The 19,434-nt window shown below is 33.7% G+C and overlaps 1 protein-coding gene across 1 annotated transcript in view; it reads right to left on the reverse strand.

Annotated features, from left to right (window-relative positions):
• The window catches only part of LOC132744515 (TBC1 domain family member 2B-like), a 44,572-nt gene that overhangs the window by 12,971 nt on the left and 12,167 nt on the right, over nucleotides 1-19,434 (reverse strand). Inside the window, exons 6-14 of the mRNA XM_060733244.1 lie at nucleotides 16,732-17,237; nucleotides 9,097-9,109; nucleotides 8,308-8,381; nucleotides 6,463-6,569; nucleotides 5,547-5,638; nucleotides 5,013-5,103; nucleotides 4,163-4,301; nucleotides 3,096-3,238; nucleotides 2,618-2,729 (exon numbers count right to left, since the gene is read on the reverse strand). Coding sequence (XP_060589227.1) covers nucleotides 2,618-2,729; nucleotides 3,096-3,238; nucleotides 4,163-4,301; nucleotides 5,013-5,103; nucleotides 5,547-5,638; nucleotides 6,463-6,569; nucleotides 8,308-8,381; nucleotides 9,097-9,109; nucleotides 16,732-17,237 — 1,277 coding nt within the window. The remainder of the gene's footprint in view (nucleotides 1-2,617; nucleotides 2,730-3,095; nucleotides 3,239-4,162; nucleotides 4,302-5,012; nucleotides 5,104-5,546; nucleotides 5,639-6,462; nucleotides 6,570-8,307; nucleotides 8,382-9,096; nucleotides 9,110-16,731; nucleotides 17,238-19,434) is intronic.

Here is a 19,434-nt window from a genome sequence, read left to right on the forward strand (position 1 = left end):
ACATACCAAGATAAGCAAAGATTATCTTTTTATATGCAAAACTGTTATAAAGTTATTACATAACACATGTGAAATTTGAAATCAATTTTATCTGTTAACCACACTCATACAGTCAATCATATGGCTACCCTCCAGCTACACTGGTTGTTAACCCATTACCTCATGAGCATTTTGTGAACAAGGGTGCCATAGTCACAAAATACGCCCGTTTACGAAAAAGCTTTAGATGGAGATGGGGGCATTATGGATAAGTGTTATCTAGCAAGCAAGTTTTTATTCTTGGCACTGTGTTGTTAAATGAACCTTAAAACAAATCAATAGGGAAGATATGCACAGAATGTGTGACCTTGACCTTGGTTGCAGGGACCTGAATTTTTATGCATGGCACTCAGCCTCACAATGATGAACATTTGTTGCCAAATTATATTGAAATCCCTCTATGCATGTAGAAGTTTTGCTCCAGACAAGTGTTTTTCTATGAGCTCTAACTGTGACCTTCACCTTTGACCTAGAGACTTGGTTTATGTGCAGGGCACTACGTCTCATGGTGGTGAACAATTCTATAAAAGTAACATTAAAATTCCTCCATGCATGTAGAAAATATGCTCCGGACAACATCTGGATATTTAATCATCTCCAGTGACCTTGACCTTGCAAATATTAACCTAAATTAAATGTGTAACACCTGTAGTCATGATAGTTACCATTTGTGCTACAATCCATCAATAAATGATGACTCAATGGTCCCTATAACCATCTTCAAATTTTTATCTGAACTTTGACCTCTAAGTGTAACCTTGACTTTGGTCGCAGGGATCTGAATTTTGCATGCGACACTCAGCCTCACAATGGTGAACATTTGTGCCAAGTTATATTGAAAACCCCCTATGAATGTAGAAGTTTTGCTCCGGACAAGCGTTTTTCAATGAGCTCTAAGTGTGACCTTGACCTTTGACCTGGAGACCTGGATCATGCATGGAGCAATACATATCATGGTGGTGAACATTTCCATAAAGTATTATCAAAATTCTTCCATACATGTATGAGATATGCTCCAGACAAAATCTGGATATTTCACCATCTTAGTGACCTTGACCTTGCATATATTGACCTAAAGTACATGTGTCACAGCCGTAGTCATTATAATGACCATTTGTGTTACAATCCCTCAATAAATGATGATTAAATCATCCCTATACACATCTTCATATTTTTATCTTTTTTTAAACGGGCGTATAAAAAGTACATGTAATTTAATAACTAAAAAATTCTGATTTAAGATTTTATTCTAGGGAAATACATTTCATTACAATTCTTAATCTTTGAATGAGCTGAACTGATATTTACTTGAAAATTAAAATATAATTAAATTTCTATGAGAAAGTATTTACATTTGATAAGGTAATTACTGTATGATCTTTATGAACAAATACCAAGTCTACAGAACACCATAGTTATCACAGTTAAGAATCTTGACCAATGAATGAACATGTGTAAATAAATGTTACATTCTTTACAACATACTCAAGTCCAAGAAAGAGGATTATTTCATGCCCTTTGATTAAATTCTATTTTTAGATCAAGGGGAGTAATTGTGTAAGTCATTTATGAACAAAGTAATAACTTTGTTGTCTCCCTTTGATTAAATTCTATTTACAAAATCTGGATATTTCATCATCTTTAGTGACCTTGACCTTGTATATATTGACCTAAATTATATGTATCACAGCCATAGTCTTGATAATGACCATTTGTGTTACAATCCCTCAATTAATGATGACTAAATGGTCCATATATACACATCTTCATATTTTTATCTGAACTTTGACCTCTATGTGTGACCTTGACCTTGGCCGCAAGGACCTGAATCTTGCACGCGACACTCCGCCTCACAATGGTGAACATTTGTGCAAGTAATATTGAAATCCCTCTATACATGTGGAAGTTTTGCTCCAGACAAGCATTTTTCAATGAGCTCTAAGTGTGACCTTGACCTTTGACCTAGAGACCTGGTTCATGTGCGCGACACTGCTCCTCATAGTGGTGAACATTTATATGAAGTTTCATTAAAATCCCTCCATACATGTAGGAGATATGCTCCGGACAAAATTGGACGCCGCCCGCCCGCCCGCCCGCCCGCCAGGGCGTTCCCATAATACGTCCCGTTTTTCAAACGGGCGTATAAAAATGGCTGTTTTCATTGAAAAGTCTCCTGTTACAAGTTCAAAGTGATGAAAATACTTGAAATTACCCAAAATCGAGTTTTTCCATGTTAAAACATGGCCTTACACATAATTTAGAAGAAAATTTGTTGTTTTGTAGAATTTTATATTTTTTTCATTAAAGACCTTGGTGCCCCTATGTGCATTATTTGAACAGGTGCCCCTATGACTTTGTGTATTATTTGAAACATCAGCTAGGTGCTGAGTAGAACCACTGACCCTGATGTAAAGTGTCCTTGCATGAAATAATCCACCAAAGTTCATCTTGGATCATATATGACCATTTCTTTTTAAGCTTCTGGTTAACAAATCATAAACAGTAAAAAAGATTTCATTCTAAATAACTTTAAAATTCAAGAAAATAAAATTAAATATTTTGTTGATAAATTACACACCTGTTTTATAGAGGGGTCAGAGCCTTTAGCGGAAGCTTTTTGTTGTTGTAAGTCCTGGTAATAGTTGGCACCTTTCATCTCCCTTAAATCACTAATGTGGATATTCACACACCTACAATAGTTCAATAATTACTTATTTCATGTTGACTCCATAGAAATCAACTACAAATACATGTAATGAAATATCAAAACAGGCATATAGGGTTAATTTCCTTTTAGTAGTTCAACTGTAAATTTACATTTTAGTAGCTTTTTAGAAGGAAAGACTATTAAAAGATTGTCCACTCCTTTGCCATCTCCATTTTCAACCGACAATAATTTGCTTCAATAGTATATTGGTACAACCTTTTTTAATCATTCACTCTTTTACTTTGCTTTATGCAATGCAAAAGCCTAATCAAGAATGGTTTGCTATCGTTTTCATTGAAACATCCACAATAATATTAAAAATATTTAGAAATTATTAACAGGTGCATACCCTTTCCATACTTCCTCCCTAAACTCATGTGGAACACCTTGTCTAATTAATGTCTTCAACTCGTTACCTTTCTGTAGTTTACCACCACGTCCAACAAGATAATTCTCCCATTTCACTCTTAAAGAGGCATCATGATCAGCTTCCTGGAAAACATCATATGAGCCGCATCACGACAAAACCAACATAGTGCGTATGCGATCAGCATTGATCCAGACCAGCCTGCGCATCCGCGCAGTCTGATCAGGATCCATGCTGTTCGCTTACCAACTGTATTACAAGAAGAGAAACTGATAGCGAACTGCATGGGTCTGGATCCATGCTGGTCGCAAACGCACTATGTTGGTTTTGTCATGACGCGGCTCAATTATATTCAGTTAAAGTGACATTATACGCATTTTTTCTTTCTTTGTCAAGTTTGGGTGAGTTAGATATATATTTCAAAAGTTTGACTGGCCAATAATTTATAATTAGATATGTATATACCTACTCTTTTTATCAACTGAGCATAGGCATAACAGTCAGAGGGATATTTATACAGATTGCCATGTGCCACATAAGTTATTGTATATTCATTAAAAGTAGAATATGAAACTGGGAGCAAATAAGGCAAAATGTAAACTTATACATCTCAACATTTACACTTGGATGGCCTTAATGTCAATTTAAATTCTCAATGAACATAATAAATATAAATGACTGATATCCTTTTTAACCTTTGCAATGCTGAATGTTTGCCACAGACTTTTCATGCATTGAATTGGATCTGTCCGTAATTATTGTAAGAAATTTCAACATCTATATTAAACAACCAACAGTACAGAGTCTGGTAAGACAGCAAGAAAGTATAACCTAGCAGAAGGCTTGTCAATTATATCATCAGCATTCAGTGTGTTTAAAAAATGTCTGGGAAACAAATAATTATACAAAACATTCCACTTTGGACAATTAGTTTTTAAATGTATTTGCCACTCAGTCATTTGTTTACCAGAGATCACAAATACACTATATTTGACCTTGCACAACTCAACCTTTGACCTAGCTAAAGTTTATGACCCTGAATTACTGACCTTGACTTTGGTATGCAACTCTTCAGATTGTTTTTCAAGCACAGCAGCTTTGCTAACTAAAGGATCAAATTCCTCATCATCATCTGTCTGTTCTGTATAATGTTTCTTTGAGAAACCATACTTGTCATACACTGTACCACTGAAATGTAAAGTCTTCATCTAGGCCCAGGTCTATATCCACATGTATGGTAACTATAATTTTCATTGCTGAGAAAATAACTAAAAAATTGTTTTGTTTATTTGACCTGTACAATGACTGGCAGACTGAAACAAGGAATCCAGAATTATATAAAAATCATTTATCATTATAAATTACTACTTTACTAACAGTATTAAAATATCAAAGAAATGTAGCATTTTCAGTCTCTTTATTGAAGAGCTTGAAGATTGTGTTGAAACTTCTATCTGGTCTTACCATACTTGTGTCAGGATTTAACATGGTGTTGACCATAGATAAAATTCAAACCCCATGATTTATTGGTTTAACTTCAGACTAATTACTAATTAGCCACAACAGTACTAGATGCATATTATTTCACATTAATTTTTATACCTACTATCTAATCACAGGGTATCTTAGGTCATATGGTTAAAGTCATTGACTTATTTCACTTGCCCCTCACTGCTGTTGATTCAAATTTCACAAGGCCACTTTTGAAATTCTTTCATCTGAGGAAGTTATCTTGTTAGCATTTATAAATTTGGTGGTTCTATTCATGGGCACCTAAGGTCTTAATCTACCACTTAAGCTGAAAAAATTGCTATATGTGTTATATGTGACTAAGAATTCTAAAACATATAACTACATACAATGAATATTTCATTAACTTTTACTTCAAAGAAGCCATACCTTCCAGTAAGACGCAGCTCAATATCATCATCATCCGTCTCGAGGGCATCTGTTAACAACTGATTCACCACTTCCTGGCCTTCTTCACCCTCTGAATAACAACAACAACAGCCATTAGCACAAAATATACCTGTTACAAATACTCAGTCTCATGATAGACAGCATTAAATTAAAATTGCTCAGTTCAAGATGACTAAGTGGTAATTCTCACTTTTTTTACTGACTTTGGACCTCTGCATGTGTCACTGACCTTGGCTACGGGAGCCTTTATATTTTGTGCACATCACAAACCTTTCTTAAGTTCAAAAAGGGCCATAATTCTATCAAATATTAGGCCTTGGACAGTGACCTCCTTTCATGCTCTCAAATAATTGTGTGAAGTTTCAGTCCATTCCTATCAGCAGTTTTGGAAGACCAACTTGAAGAGCTAAAAATACTTGTCTTCAGACATATTTCTCAAATCTGTTGCTATTCATGTCGATTTTATCTTAAAATTTACATATAAATATCTAGAATTATAAGTATGTAACCTACCTCTAACTGGTCCCTGTTCTTTCTTCTGCTTCAGCAACACATAATACTTGCTCTTTATCTGGTAATACTTTGCCTGCATTTTGGCAAAATCCCTGCATAGAAATGTAAATAAATGTCACATAAGTTTTATACCACTGCAAGTTTGTAAAGTCAATATCATTGAATAATCTTGAAATATTTCACTTACAGGCCACACCAATTTGAAAGTCTTTCTTTGTTCTTTGTATTTTTTTTAAAAACCACAATTTAACCCAGTTTAAATTCAGTAAATAAGGCAGGGAAAGTTCATAAAATAATTTCTTAAAAAAAATTTTTATTTTCTACTTTAGGAATTAAAACATATAAAGGGTTTCGGGAACTAAGTTTTTTAGGGGGATTACCCAGATACGTGTAACCCCATGGGAAATTAAGTTTTCCAAAAAAAGTAAAACCCCAAAAAAAAAAACTTTTTGTTTGGGGGGTTTTTTCCCCAAAATTTTTCGAGCCCCCGTCGCCTGCACTTTTTTCCTCACATTTTTTAACTTTAGCATGACTTTATAGGGCTCAGATTTAAATTAAATATTTTTCTGAAATTTCTGAAAAAATTCGGGGTTTTGCTTTTTTAAAATATACAATTTTAGGGGGAATAGCATTCACATTTCTGAACTGTTCACGATTTAGGGGAGATGTGTAGCTAGATAGCTCAGTGTTACTATGCTTTATACAAATAAACTTTTCGTATTCGTATTCGTATTCGTTTCGAGGGTCCCTGGATCGGATCCCAGTCAGGCATCACATTTTTGATACCTTGTGACAAACATATAACATTTAAATATTCTTTACACTAAACTATCCAGGTGAGCTACCAAATTATATGATATTTTCAAGACTGCTTTTACGTTCACCATCAAGAAGACAACAAGAAAACAACACTCACATCATGAGGTTTTTCTCTTTAGCAAGGTCATCTTTCCTGAGATCATTTAGCTCTAGTATCTCCTTGGTAAGGAACTTATGCTGAAGCTCATAACCTTGACATATGTCCTAAAATACAACAATATATGTCCTAAAATACAACATTGACATATCACATATCACCTGTAGTCAAACAAAAGATTATGTGTCCTGCAAAAACAAGAGATTATGCGTCCTGAAATAAAGCAATGACATTTCAGTTTAAGTGTAACAAGAAATTTTGTGTCCTAAAATAAAGCAATGACATTTCAACTGAAGTGTAACAAGAAATTTTGTGTCCTCAAATAAAGCAATGACATTTCATCTGAAGTGTAACAAGATATTTTGTGTCCTCAGATAAAGCAATGACATTTTAGCTGAAGTGCAACAAGAGATATTGTGTCCTGAAATAAAGCAATGACTTTTCAGCTGAAGTATAACAAGAGATTTTGTGTCCTCAAATAAAGCTATGACATTTCAGCTGAAGTGTAACAAGAGATTTTGTGTCCTCAAATAAAACTATGACATTTCAGCTGAAGTATAACAAGAGATTTTGTGTCCTCAAATAAAGCTATGACATTTCAGCTGAAGTGTAACAAGAGATTTTGTGTCCTAAAATAAAACTATGACATTTCAGCTGAAGTGTAACAAGAGATTTTGTGTCCTCAAATAAAACTATGACATTTCAGCTGAAGTATAACAAGAGATTTTGTGTCCTCAAATAAAACTATGACATTTCAGCTGAAGTATAACAAGAGATTTTGTGTCCTCAAATAAAACTATGGACATTTTCAGCTGAAGTGTAACAAGAGATTTTGTGCTCCTCAAATAAAAATGACATTCAGCTTGAATTAACAAGAGATTTTGTGTTCCTCAAATAAACTATGACATTTTTCGCTGAAGTATAAAAGAGATTTTGTGTCCTCAAGAGAAAACTGATTGAACATTTCAGCTGGAATATAACAAGAGATTTTGTTCCCTCAGATAAAACTATACATTTCAAGCTGAAGATAACAAGAGATTTTGTGTCCCAGATAAAACTATGACATTCAGCTGAATAAAAGAGATTTTGTGTCCTCAAATAAAACTATGACATTTCAGCTGAAGTGTAACAAGAGATTTTGTGTCCTCAAAAATAAAACTATGACAACATTTCAGCTGAAAGCTTGCAGATTTGTGTCCCCAAGATAAAGCTATTGTCATTTCAGCCCGAAGTGTAAACAAGAGATTTTGTGTGGCCTCAAATAAAACTATGACATTTCAGCTGAAGTGTAACAAGAGATTTTGTGTCCTCAAATAAAACTATGACATTTCAGCTGAAGTGTCACAAGAGATTTTGTGTCCTGAAATAAAGTAATGATAATTCAGCTAAAGTGTAACAGGAGATTTTGTGTCCTGAAATAAAGCAATGTCATTTCATCTAAAGTGTAACAGGAGATTATGTGCCCTCAAATATAACAATGACATACCACACAAAGTACAAGAGATTATAAGTCATGAAAAACAACAACAACAACAAATAATGTGTCCTGAAAAAACAACAATGACATATCTTCTGAAATATAACATCACAGTTACTTTAACTTGAGATCTAAAACCTAGTTGCCAGTTTTATCTTACATCATCACATGATTAGAAGCCATTTTTAAATTTTGAGAATTTATGTGGAAAAGTAAACAACAAATCATTCATTATTGAACTTGGTAAATATTTTCCACATACAAAACTCTTTATCTCTTTAATTTTGTAAAACAAAAAAAAACAAAATTAACCATTTTTTAATGAAATTTTAAATTTTTTTAAAAAGTTTATTTAAAATTTTTTTTACCTTGTATCTTTCCCAAATTTTTCGTAATCTGCCCCGATCAGATGTAATGGAGGTCGGGAGAAAATTTTTAAAGACTGTATAACGCCCGGTTGATCAAAACTGCTTTGGGTTTTATTTTTCATCCCCCGGCCCCCTTTTGATTTTATGGGAGACTAGGATTTCTTTGGCTTTTTAGTAAAATTGAATTTTCCCGACTAGTTTTTAAATCTGCTTTCTGTTTTCCTTTTTAAAAAAAAAATATCTAAAGGATTATGGGCTTTAAAAAAAGAAAAAGGGGGAAGGGGGGCCACACAAAAATTTGGGGCACTTTTTAATTTTTTTAGAGTTTCATAATACGTTTTAATTTTTTCAAAATTTATTGGGTTAAAATTCAAAGAAAATTTTTTAAATTTTTAATTTTTGAAATCAGTATTAAAGAGGTACCGCTAATCGGTTTTTACTGTGTCCCCGGCCTTTTTCCCCCTTTTTTTTTTACTTTTAATTTTTGCGAAAAAACGGTTTTTTTGGTTTTATTACAAGGTAGATTTGTTTTAAACCAAAACTTTAAAAAAACAATAAAAATAATAAAAAATATTTTTGGTAAAAACTTTAAAAAAAATTTCATTTCTCTGTCTACGCAAAAACAAAAATTTTGCAAAAAGCTTGTAAAACCAAAAAAAAGGATCTTTCCCGGTTTTTTCCTTTGTTTTTAATTAGACTTTTGTTGTTTGGCTTTATTTTGTTTTGCTGAACCGGGCAATTTTTTTAATTTTTTCCATTTTTGGTAGCCCTCCCCTTTCCCAAACAAACCCTCCCTTCTTGTCTGTAAAAATAACAGGGTCATTAAATGAAAATTTTTGGAAAAAATGTGAAATAAGGTAAATTGGGTAGCCCCCAAAAAAATTTCATCTTGAAAAAAACCTCTTTTTAAAAAATATTTTTTTGGGATGACAATTTAAAATTTTTTATTAATTTACCAAAACCCCAAAATTTGAAAAAATTTACCTTGACTGCAAATTTCCCTGGTAACCTCATCAAGGTTACCTGTAAAAAATGATATGATTTCTCTTTTTAAATTTCCCCCAAAATACAAACTTTTCCTTTTAACCCAAAACAATTTTGGGGTTCATTTTAAAAAATTTAAAAAATTAATTGGGGTTTTTTTAATGACAGTTTTTTTACTGGATGGGAATTAAACTATCTATAACTGCTATTTATGCTGATTTAAATACATTTTTGGTCATATTTAGAGGTCGGTCAACCTAGTAACAATCTTTCCTGGAAAACTAATCAGTAGTTACCAAATTCTCGCCAGTGACTCATTACTTATCATATATAATTTCTATATCAACAGTAAGAGATAAAATTATTAACCATTAGACTCAGTGTCTGAGATCAGTTGTCATGTAGAAAGTTTGCCTTTCCCGAGGATCAAACCAACAACACTCCGGTTATATATTTGAGCCGCGCCATGACAAAACCAACATACTGCATTTGCAACCAGCATGGATCCAGACCAGCCTGCGCATCCACGCAGTCTGATCAGGATCCATGCTGTTCGTTATCAGTTTCTCTACTTGTTATAGGGTTTGTAAGCAAACAGCATGGATCCTGATCAGAATGGGGCCCAAAATCAGGCTGGTCTGGATCCATTTCTGGTCCCAAAGGGCCCGTATGTTGGTTTTGTTCCCTTACGCTGGGTCATTTGATCTTCAAATTTTAGCCAAGAGGTGGGCCTAAATTTTTTAATCAGAAACCCAGAAAAGGAAATTTAAAAGTCTTCTAATTTTTAATTGGTGCAATTCAACAAGTTAAAACCAGTTTAAGAGAGGTAACCAAGCACTTTATCAAGGCAGCCTATAAGGGACAGTGTTTTGTCTATAGGTCATTCAACAGAATATTTTTCACACTAGAATAGGCCTACAAAGGCTTAAATAAAGTAAAGACAAGTAGAGATCAGATTGCTGAAATGTCCAAGAATGCTGTATGGTTTCATATCCATCTATAAACCATGAAATACTGATAAAGACAGGTTCAGTAACCTACATATTATCATATGAAGTAGTTTAGTGAAGGAAAAAGCCATTTACAAATTTCTGCCACCATACAGACATATACTATAAAATGTGTCATGAATGCTGTATAGCAGTAGTGAACAATGTGCTTTACAAGTCTCACAGATTAATCATACTTTGCTTGGATGACTCAAGCATATATTGATGCTGAGATGATACATTTTACAATAACACATGAATAGATATTGTCTTTCCAGCACATTATATCATCCAGTAAATGGTTTTACAAATATAAATAATACAAATAAAATTAATACACATTTTTTAAAAAGAAATCTAATGCAATCAAAATTCACAAAATTAGAATATTTCACTGTTCATTGGGATGCCACTCTTAACATAATGATAATTTATCTAACTTGAAACATAACCTGTAATTTTGATGTACATCACAAAAAAAAACAACTCAAAAATAATAAATATAAAACTTATTATAACCTTTTTCTTCCCCGACATAAATCCACCTGAGAAAAGACGTGATTTTCTCATATTGATCCTTATTCTAGTTTTACATACAGTTTCATCACATATAAACTAGCATTATATCAGTTCATGAAATTATTTCATGAAAAAAAATACAGTTACACATAATTTCCTAAATTTAGAACCTTTGACACTATTATGTAATATTTGGTTTCCTGTTTCTGTAGTTCACTTTCCATTTCTACATAGAGAATCTGTATCCTGTTTCAATATTGATTACAGAAATTATCATTAAAGTACATTGTACATGCACTGTAAAATAAAATATATATATGTGGCATCTTTGTCAGCAATTATTAAATTTATTTGGTAAGAAAAACATAATAATTAATTTAATGTATATATTAATTATTGACGAGTTAAACTGAAACAAAATGAAATAAATTGAAATCAATATTCACACAATTGAACAGTAAAGAGGGGACCAATATTATGCTTATCAGTAAAACTGAACCTAATGAAAGATTCACTATTCTAATTAATTCTACATGTTTGCCTGAACATGCTTATTTCAGCATGATGGAGATGAAAGTTAATAATTTATTTATAAAGTATCCATTTAATTGAAAGGTAAATCACTAAGCTAGCACTTCTAATACAAATGTTGAATAAAATGGCATTATTTTCACAAATATTATCCAATCAACTTGGTTTTTTAAAATCAGCAATCCACAAGGTGTAACATTTTCTATATTATTTAACTTCCTGCGGTAGTAACATGATGTGTTAAATATTCTCCTATCTGTCAAATTACCGTCAGCACATAATAAACAGTTTCCACTGTTTACTTTGATAAAAACGTTATCTTATTATAAATTAATTTTATGCAAAAATAAAACTCAACAAGGCCAAATTTTGTAAGTTATCAAATACATGTATACAATAAAGTCACAACAATGATTTCATATAACACATATTGATTATGGAGCCAGGCCAGTTTTCATGTAATATATATATACATAGATACATAGATAGTTTACATTTATCCTATTTAATAAAACTTGACTGTAAAACAAGTCCTTGCAATTTCAAGTCTGTTTCCTGGAACTAAGCAGTATTGGTGTCACATGACTCATCTGATATAAGGAAACATGGTTCCGACCCTAGTTGGGACTTGCACCCACAATCTCTGGTAATGAAGCCAGATGTACAACATTTCTTTATAAACTGTTAGCATATAGATAGCAATATCCTGTAAAATTAACACAGAATACTCAGAATAGTTCCAAAGTTAAAGCAAGTTATGTTAATCTATTATACCACTGCCACTGGCTAAGACAGCCTGCATGCCACTTGGTCAGCAGGGTATTTACGAAGTTTACACTGACATACTCTGGACCCAAATCAAGTGCAAAATATTACAATGAACAGTAACTCCAAAATTATGGGGGGAAAAAGCTAAGGTTCTTAAGCAATGTGCAATCCACCATGTCATTTTATCTTCAATTTTACCTTGTTGAAAGGACACAAAATTGTATGAAATTTTACCAAAAATGATGACTTTGACCTTATGCCTGTACAGCGACAAAATTGGTTTTCCACATAATCTTGTTCAAGTGAACTTTTGAGCAAAGTTTGAGGAATATTGTTTTCAAGGGGTATTAATATAGAAGACATAAAATTGTCTGACATTTGACCTTCAATAATGACAATGACCTTGAACTCACATATGGATGGCATTGTTTAGGTGGACATTAGAGTCAAGTTTAAAGAAAATACTTTCAAGAGGTATAGGCTTTACATAGAGCAGACGAAAAAATTTACAGGCTGACCAACCAACTGACCTGATGATAGGACAAAGGTTATTGAAAAATGGACCTTAGTAAAACTGTTTACCATAGTCACAATTGACAGAAATGTCATAAACATATCTGCATATTTTATTCAATAACTAGAGTGTCTTTCCTGGCAAAAATTCTCTATTGTGTCATTATTTGCAGTTCTTTTAGGGTTTCTTTTATGTTTTGACTGTATACAAATCAGTTACTTTAAAGCATGACCTGTTTGCTGACAGCATGCTGTTGGACAGTTAAATAAATGCAAAGAAGAAAAGGGGACCTAATTCTGCAGGTACTTAGTCCTTGATATATAGTCAACATAAATTTCAAATCATACAAAAGTATGGTTCTTTAAGAAAAAGGCCAATATTCTAGGTAAAACAAGAGGGCCATGATGACCCTAATATTGCTCATCTGAATATAAATACACTTAATGAAAATGCACAAGAAGTAATATTGTAAACTATAAATGAAATCAGATACATAATCTAAACCTTATGCTCTTATCACAAAGTTCATATTTGTATCTGAAATAGTGCATGTGTTAAAACATTACTGGTTGCTATGTCTAAGGGAAAACAATAGTTCTTAAGAAGTCACTGGTTGCTATACAAAATAAATGGTTTCCTTGTAAGTCAGTGCCTGCTATGAAATTCAATGACATATTTACTCATTGCTATGGCAAGTTAATGTTTGTTATGGAAGTCACTGGTTGCTATGTAAAAAGCCAATGTTTGCTATGTAAGTCACTGGTTGCTATGAATATTTACAGTTTGCTAAAAGCAATGGCTCTCACAGCAAACAGTTGCTATGGAAGTCATCAGTTGCTATGGAAAGTCAAATGTTGCTATGGAAAGTCAATGGTTGCTATGAGAGTTACAAATTGCTATTTGAAGTCAATGTTTGCTATGGAAGTCAATGGTTGCCGCAGAAAGTCACCAGTTGCTATGGAAGTCTATAGTAGCTATGGAAATTCAGGATTTGCTATAGAAGTCAACAGTTGCTATTGAAAGTCAATGGTTACAATGTCAAGTCACTGGATGCAATGGAAAGTCATTGGGTGCTAAAGTAGTCTATGGTTGCTATGGAAAGTCAATGTTTTCTATGTAAGTCACTGGTTGCTATGCAAGTCTGTGGTTGCTATGGAAAGTCACTGGTTGCCATGGAAGTCACTAGTTTCTATGGAAAGTCAATAATTGCAAAAGTCACTGTTTTTTTTGGAAAGTTAGAGTTTGCTATGGAAATCAATGGTTGATATTGAAAGTCAGTGGTTGCAGTTTTGGTCAATGGTTGCTATGGAAAGCTAATGGTTGCCAGGGAAAGGCACTGGTTGCTATGGAAGGTCACTGGTTGCTTAAGAGGTCTATGGTAGGTAGCTGGTCGCAATGGAAGTCACTGGTTGCTATGGAAGTCAGTGGTTGCTATGGAAAGTCATTGGTTGCTATGGGTAATCAATGGATGCTTTGGGAGTCAATGGTTACTATGGAAAGTCATTGGTTGCTGAGAAGTCACATACATGTATTAGGAAAATCTATGTTCCCCTAGGGCTATGCCTTGAATTATTTTTGTTGAGGTCCATCAGACTAAATATCTGAGATACAGCCCTTGCAGTTTTTTAAGAAGAAAATTTGAAGTATTTACTATATAAAAAAAAGCCATGACTCCCTGAGGAGGGGCCAATTTTAGACCCAAGGGCAATTTGAACAATTTTTGTACAAGTCCACCAGACAATTTTTGATACCAAGCTTGTATTGTTTAATAGAAAAAAGATTTTTTTTTTGTCTGTTATTTTTCTTTTATTCTTCTCATTCAGCTGAACAATGTACATATGTGAGAAACAATTATTTAATATGTACTCCCTGACACAATGATAATGTATATCAACATATATATATTAAACTTACCTTTGTAGTATTATCACTGTTATCACCAATTGTTAATATTTAAGTTAGATAATTGCTCATGTAATTCAAAACTTAAGAGATGATTATGTCAATGTACATGTACATTATGGTTTATATATCAAGATTGTTTAAAGACAAAGAAATTAAATGATTAAAGACATAAGAAAGGCAAAGCATATAAACTGCTTTAAAAGAGTCATGGCAATAAAAGACTTGATGAAAAGTCAAGAACAACCATATCAGTTTAGTTATTAATTTTGTTGTTGTTGGGTTTTATGTCGCATACACAGTAGAGGTCATATGGCCACTCTTCAGCTTTTCTGGCAGAGGAAGACCTCATGTGCCACTCCATGCATTATTTCAGGCATGACCAGGTAACAGACCACTGATGTTCTATCAGCTAGCTGGATGTATTAATGATATATACATTATGGTTAATTATTTTTCATTAACCATACAGCGGTTAATAATTTCCATGACTGTATAATGATTAATAATTATTTTCTGATAGAATAAGGCAGCAGCTGACTTTAGACTGTCCACCATAAAATATTGAAATATTTCCAACAGAAATAGATTCTTTGAAGAACAGACAATATTTAGTTGGCTTATGGAAGGTCAGATAGTGTTACAAAGGTAACCAGCATGGGTTACAAATAATTCTAGCAAGGAAATTTCTTCACTGATTAAGCTGGAAAATTGCCATATGACTGTAACAGAGTTCATGTGACTAAACACTCAGGTTGTAAGGTATTGATTGATTGATTTTCTTTAGACCTGGCTTTCAAGGATAACCTACGAAAGTGCAAGCACTTATTTCCAGTAGGATCCTTACCTCAACAGACTCAAGAGACAGCTATGAGATACAAGGGAGTCCGGAAACCAGTCCCTAGCTCTTATTGAATAGATCCCTTGGTTCTTTTACATGCCCAGTGTAAAGCACTGATACATGCAAGGATTACCTGGGTTTCTTACCAGTAAACCTCTAGGTAAATGGGAAACACTGAAAGTGTCTCTGAAAAATCCCAAGGGTGTCCCTTTAATTATGGTGAGTCTTCAATTTAATGTGAAAGTGTCCAGCACCAAAACAACATTAGCAAGAAAAAGATAGAGCCACTCATGAACCCACAGATGAACAATGATGAATAATATCCCTTGTCTAAAATGGAACAAGTTATATTTGTTTTAAACTTATTTCATTCAATGCAAAAAAGGATAAAACTGTAAGCAACCTAATGCTTATAAAAGACTTTTCCCAATGAATAGTATGTATTAGTACAAGAAAAGGCGAGTAATTTTGTCATTTGTGGATGAAAAAGGCTGTTGTGTTTTATTTAACAGCATCACAGAATAAGATGATACCGAGTCATGTTAGATACTTAAGTATAAATTAAGTATTTTAAAGAAAATACTAAGAGTTCAGATAGAAAGAAAAAGTGAGATACTAAAAAAAAAATGACCTTAAATAAACCTTAATGAAAGTTGATAATTACTGGTTAGTCAAAGTGATTCAATTTTTTTTATATATTTGTGAACTGCAAAAAGTATTTTTTATTATTTATGTCTGACTAAATGCTGTGTTACCATAAAGAATAGTATTTAATTTATCACTACAGTATTTGTATACAGTTTTTCAACTGAGGTCTTATGTTTTGAGGGCAGTTGGAGAAAAATTGAAGAGCAGTTTCCCTTTGTCCGAAAACAAAAAAAAGATGAAGGTATGATATTCTTGGTAAATTGTCTTTGGCTAACTCCTCAAGACATTTGTGCAAAATCTTTTTCTTTTCTTTTCTTCTTCCATAGCAGGAATATTTTTCAAAGTATTTGAATGTTAGGGAAGATATTCTGTTTCAATAGTAATAATGGTTGTAACTAATAATTACAAGGCTACACAAGGGACACATATAAATAACAAGCACAATCTGTTTCAATCACAACAATGCTCACACACTGAAAACCAGAAAATAGAGCACATACTCCAAAGGTGTAATACTGAAAAGATATCAGCCTAAAAGCACTCCACTGAAACAGAAGCACTATGGCCATTAAAAGGAACTTCAAAGGACTGTATCATTCATTGCTGACTGTGTAGATTAGCAAACAAGTCCATTACATAAATACAGAATCTGTAGGGTAAATAATTATGATTTTAGTTTAATTATACCCAAATCTTTAATTATTATAATAACTATAAAATACTATTACCTGTGGCAGGAGTCTATGAGCTGGCCCTGGTTCAGATATTTGTCTTCTTCCAAATCTCATCTTCTTCAAAGTTGTGAATAACTTTCCTGATTTACCAGGGTCAAGGTCATTTTGTGCCTGATTTCTATTATTAGAAGTGTAAGGCTTCCATGTCTCATTTGAATCACTATTACTTGTTCTGCTATTTCCTTTCACACCTTCTTCAGAAATAACATCATTTTTATCTATCACAGTCCAACTTCCTGTATTCCTTGATACATTTCTGTTAGTTCTGGCAGTTAGGGTTTGTTCCATATCCTTTTCATCACTTTCAGTGGAAAGTTGTGAACCAGTCCTGGGTTTTTCATCATTGTCAAGCAGAAGACAGTTTACTTGCTCTGAGCTACCAACAGAGTTAATACTTGCAGTTGATGTACTTAAAATGTCACTGTCACTGCGGACTTTCAGGTCACAATAAAATATACTGTCACTGAACTCTTTTTGATGACCGTCCCTTGAAAATTTCCCTGAAATTTAAATAAATATAAACATGATAAAAAATTTAATTTATTTTTACACTAGAATAACTTATAAATATGAGACAAAGAGTAAAGTGATGGTGACAGCATTTTCTATGCAAGGTCAAAATAAAAATAACTAGAACTGCCACTGTCTTGGCGTGAATACCCCCCATACCACTTTGTCAGAATCAACAGTGGCCATTTAGAGCTCAAGGACAACCTCCCTGCCAAATCTGATGTTAGTAAGCCAGTGCATTTCTAAGTTATGTATTCTACATGCTTCAAATGTGAAAATGTCAAAATCAATACACTGAGGACCTTAAGCATTTGAGCAGACAAGCTTATTGTAGTAAAAAAACCCTGTGACCTTGACCTTTGACACAGTCACCTAATAATCAATAGGGGTCATCTTCTAGTCATAAACAACCTCAATACCAAATATGAAGACTGTTGACCAAAGCCTTCTGAAGCAATTGAGCCAACAAGCTTTGTTAGGTCAAGGTCCCTGTCACCTTTGACCCAGTGACCTAAAATCAATAGGGGTAATCTAATAATCATAAACAACCTCAATATCAAAAATGAAAACTGGGTCAGAGGATTCTTAAGTTAATGGGCGGACAAGCTTTTTTTTTAGTGAAGGCCCATGTGACCTTGACCTTTGACTTCAAAATCAATAGGGGTCATCTAATAATCATGAATTACCTCCATGCCATATATGAAGACAGTGGGTTAAAGGAATATTAAGTTATTAGGCGGACAACTTTATTAGTCAAGGCCTGTCTGACCTTGACCTTTGACCCTGTGACCTCAAAATCAATAGGGGTCATCTACTCATCAAGACTTACCTCCATACAAAATATGAAGACTGTGGGTCAAAGGAATCTTAAGTTATAAAGCAGACAAGCTTTTTTCATTCAAGGCCTGTCTGACACGGTAACCTTAAAATGAATAGGGGTCATCTTCTCATAGTGACTAACCTCCATGCCAAATATGAAGAGTGGGTCAAAGGAATCTTAAGTTATTGGGCGGACAGGCTTTTTTCAGTCAAGACCCCTGTGACCTTCATCTTTGACCCAGTGACCTCAAAGTCGTAGGGATCATCTACTCATTGTGACTAACCACCATGCCAAATATGAAGACTATGGATCAAAGGAATCTTAAGTTATTGGGCGGACAGGCTTTTTTCAGTAAAGACCCCTGTGACCTTGACCTTTGACCCAGTGACCTCAAAATCAATAGGGGTCATCTACTTATCATGACTAACCTCCATGCCAAATATGAAGACTGTGGGTCAAAGGAATCTTAAGTTATAAGGCAGACAAGCTTTTTTCAGTAAAGGTCCCTGTGACCTTGACCTTTGACCCAGTGACCTCAAAATCAATAGGGGTCATCTACTCATCATGACTAACCTCCATGCCAAATATGAAGACTGTGGGTCAAAGGGATCTTAAGTTATTGGGCGGACAAGCTTTTTTCAGTCAAGGTCCCTGTGACCTTGACCTTTGACCCAGTGACCTCAAAATCTATAAGGGTCATCTACTCATCATGACTAACCTCCATGCCAAATATGATGACTCTGGGCTAAAGGGATCTTAAGTTACTGGGTGGACAAGCTTTTTCTAGTCAAGGCCCCTGTGACCTTGACCTTTGACCCAGTGACCTCAAAATCAATAAGGGTCATCTACTTACCATGACTAACCTCCATGCCAAATATGAAGACTGTGGGTCAAAGGAATCTTAAGTTAATGGCGGACAAGGGAAAACAGACGGACGGCCGGATGGCCGGACGGACAACCTGATTCCAGTATACCCCCCTTACAACTTTGTTGTGTGGGGGTATAAAAATATTCTCTAAATAATTATATTTTTTGGCATGAACATTAGTTACTTTAATAAAACTTTATCAAATAATACAAACATAAGTTGAAGAATATTTAATCTTTTACAAAAGGAGCATTAAAGTGTTGAACTACAGATAAAGGTAAATTTATATTATTTGCATAGACTATTACATTTCAAAATTGTAGGCTGTAAAAGTTAATCATATTTGCATAAATCTAAAGGTATTTGCTGATACCTTCCTATAAGCTTTTATTGTAGCACTTCTCATGTATTGACAGCGAAAAGTTTACTAACAATTAGTCATATAGATGTTTATTTTGGATTGCTCATTATGACAAGTATTATAAAGAGGCTATTAAGA

Source organism: Ruditapes philippinarum, unplaced genomic scaffold, assembly GCF_026571515.1.
Source record: "Ruditapes philippinarum isolate M1 unplaced genomic scaffold, ASM2657151v2 ctg2054_1_1_1_1, whole genome shotgun sequence".
NCBI lineage: Eukaryota > Metazoa > Mollusca > Bivalvia > Venerida > Veneridae > Ruditapes > Ruditapes philippinarum.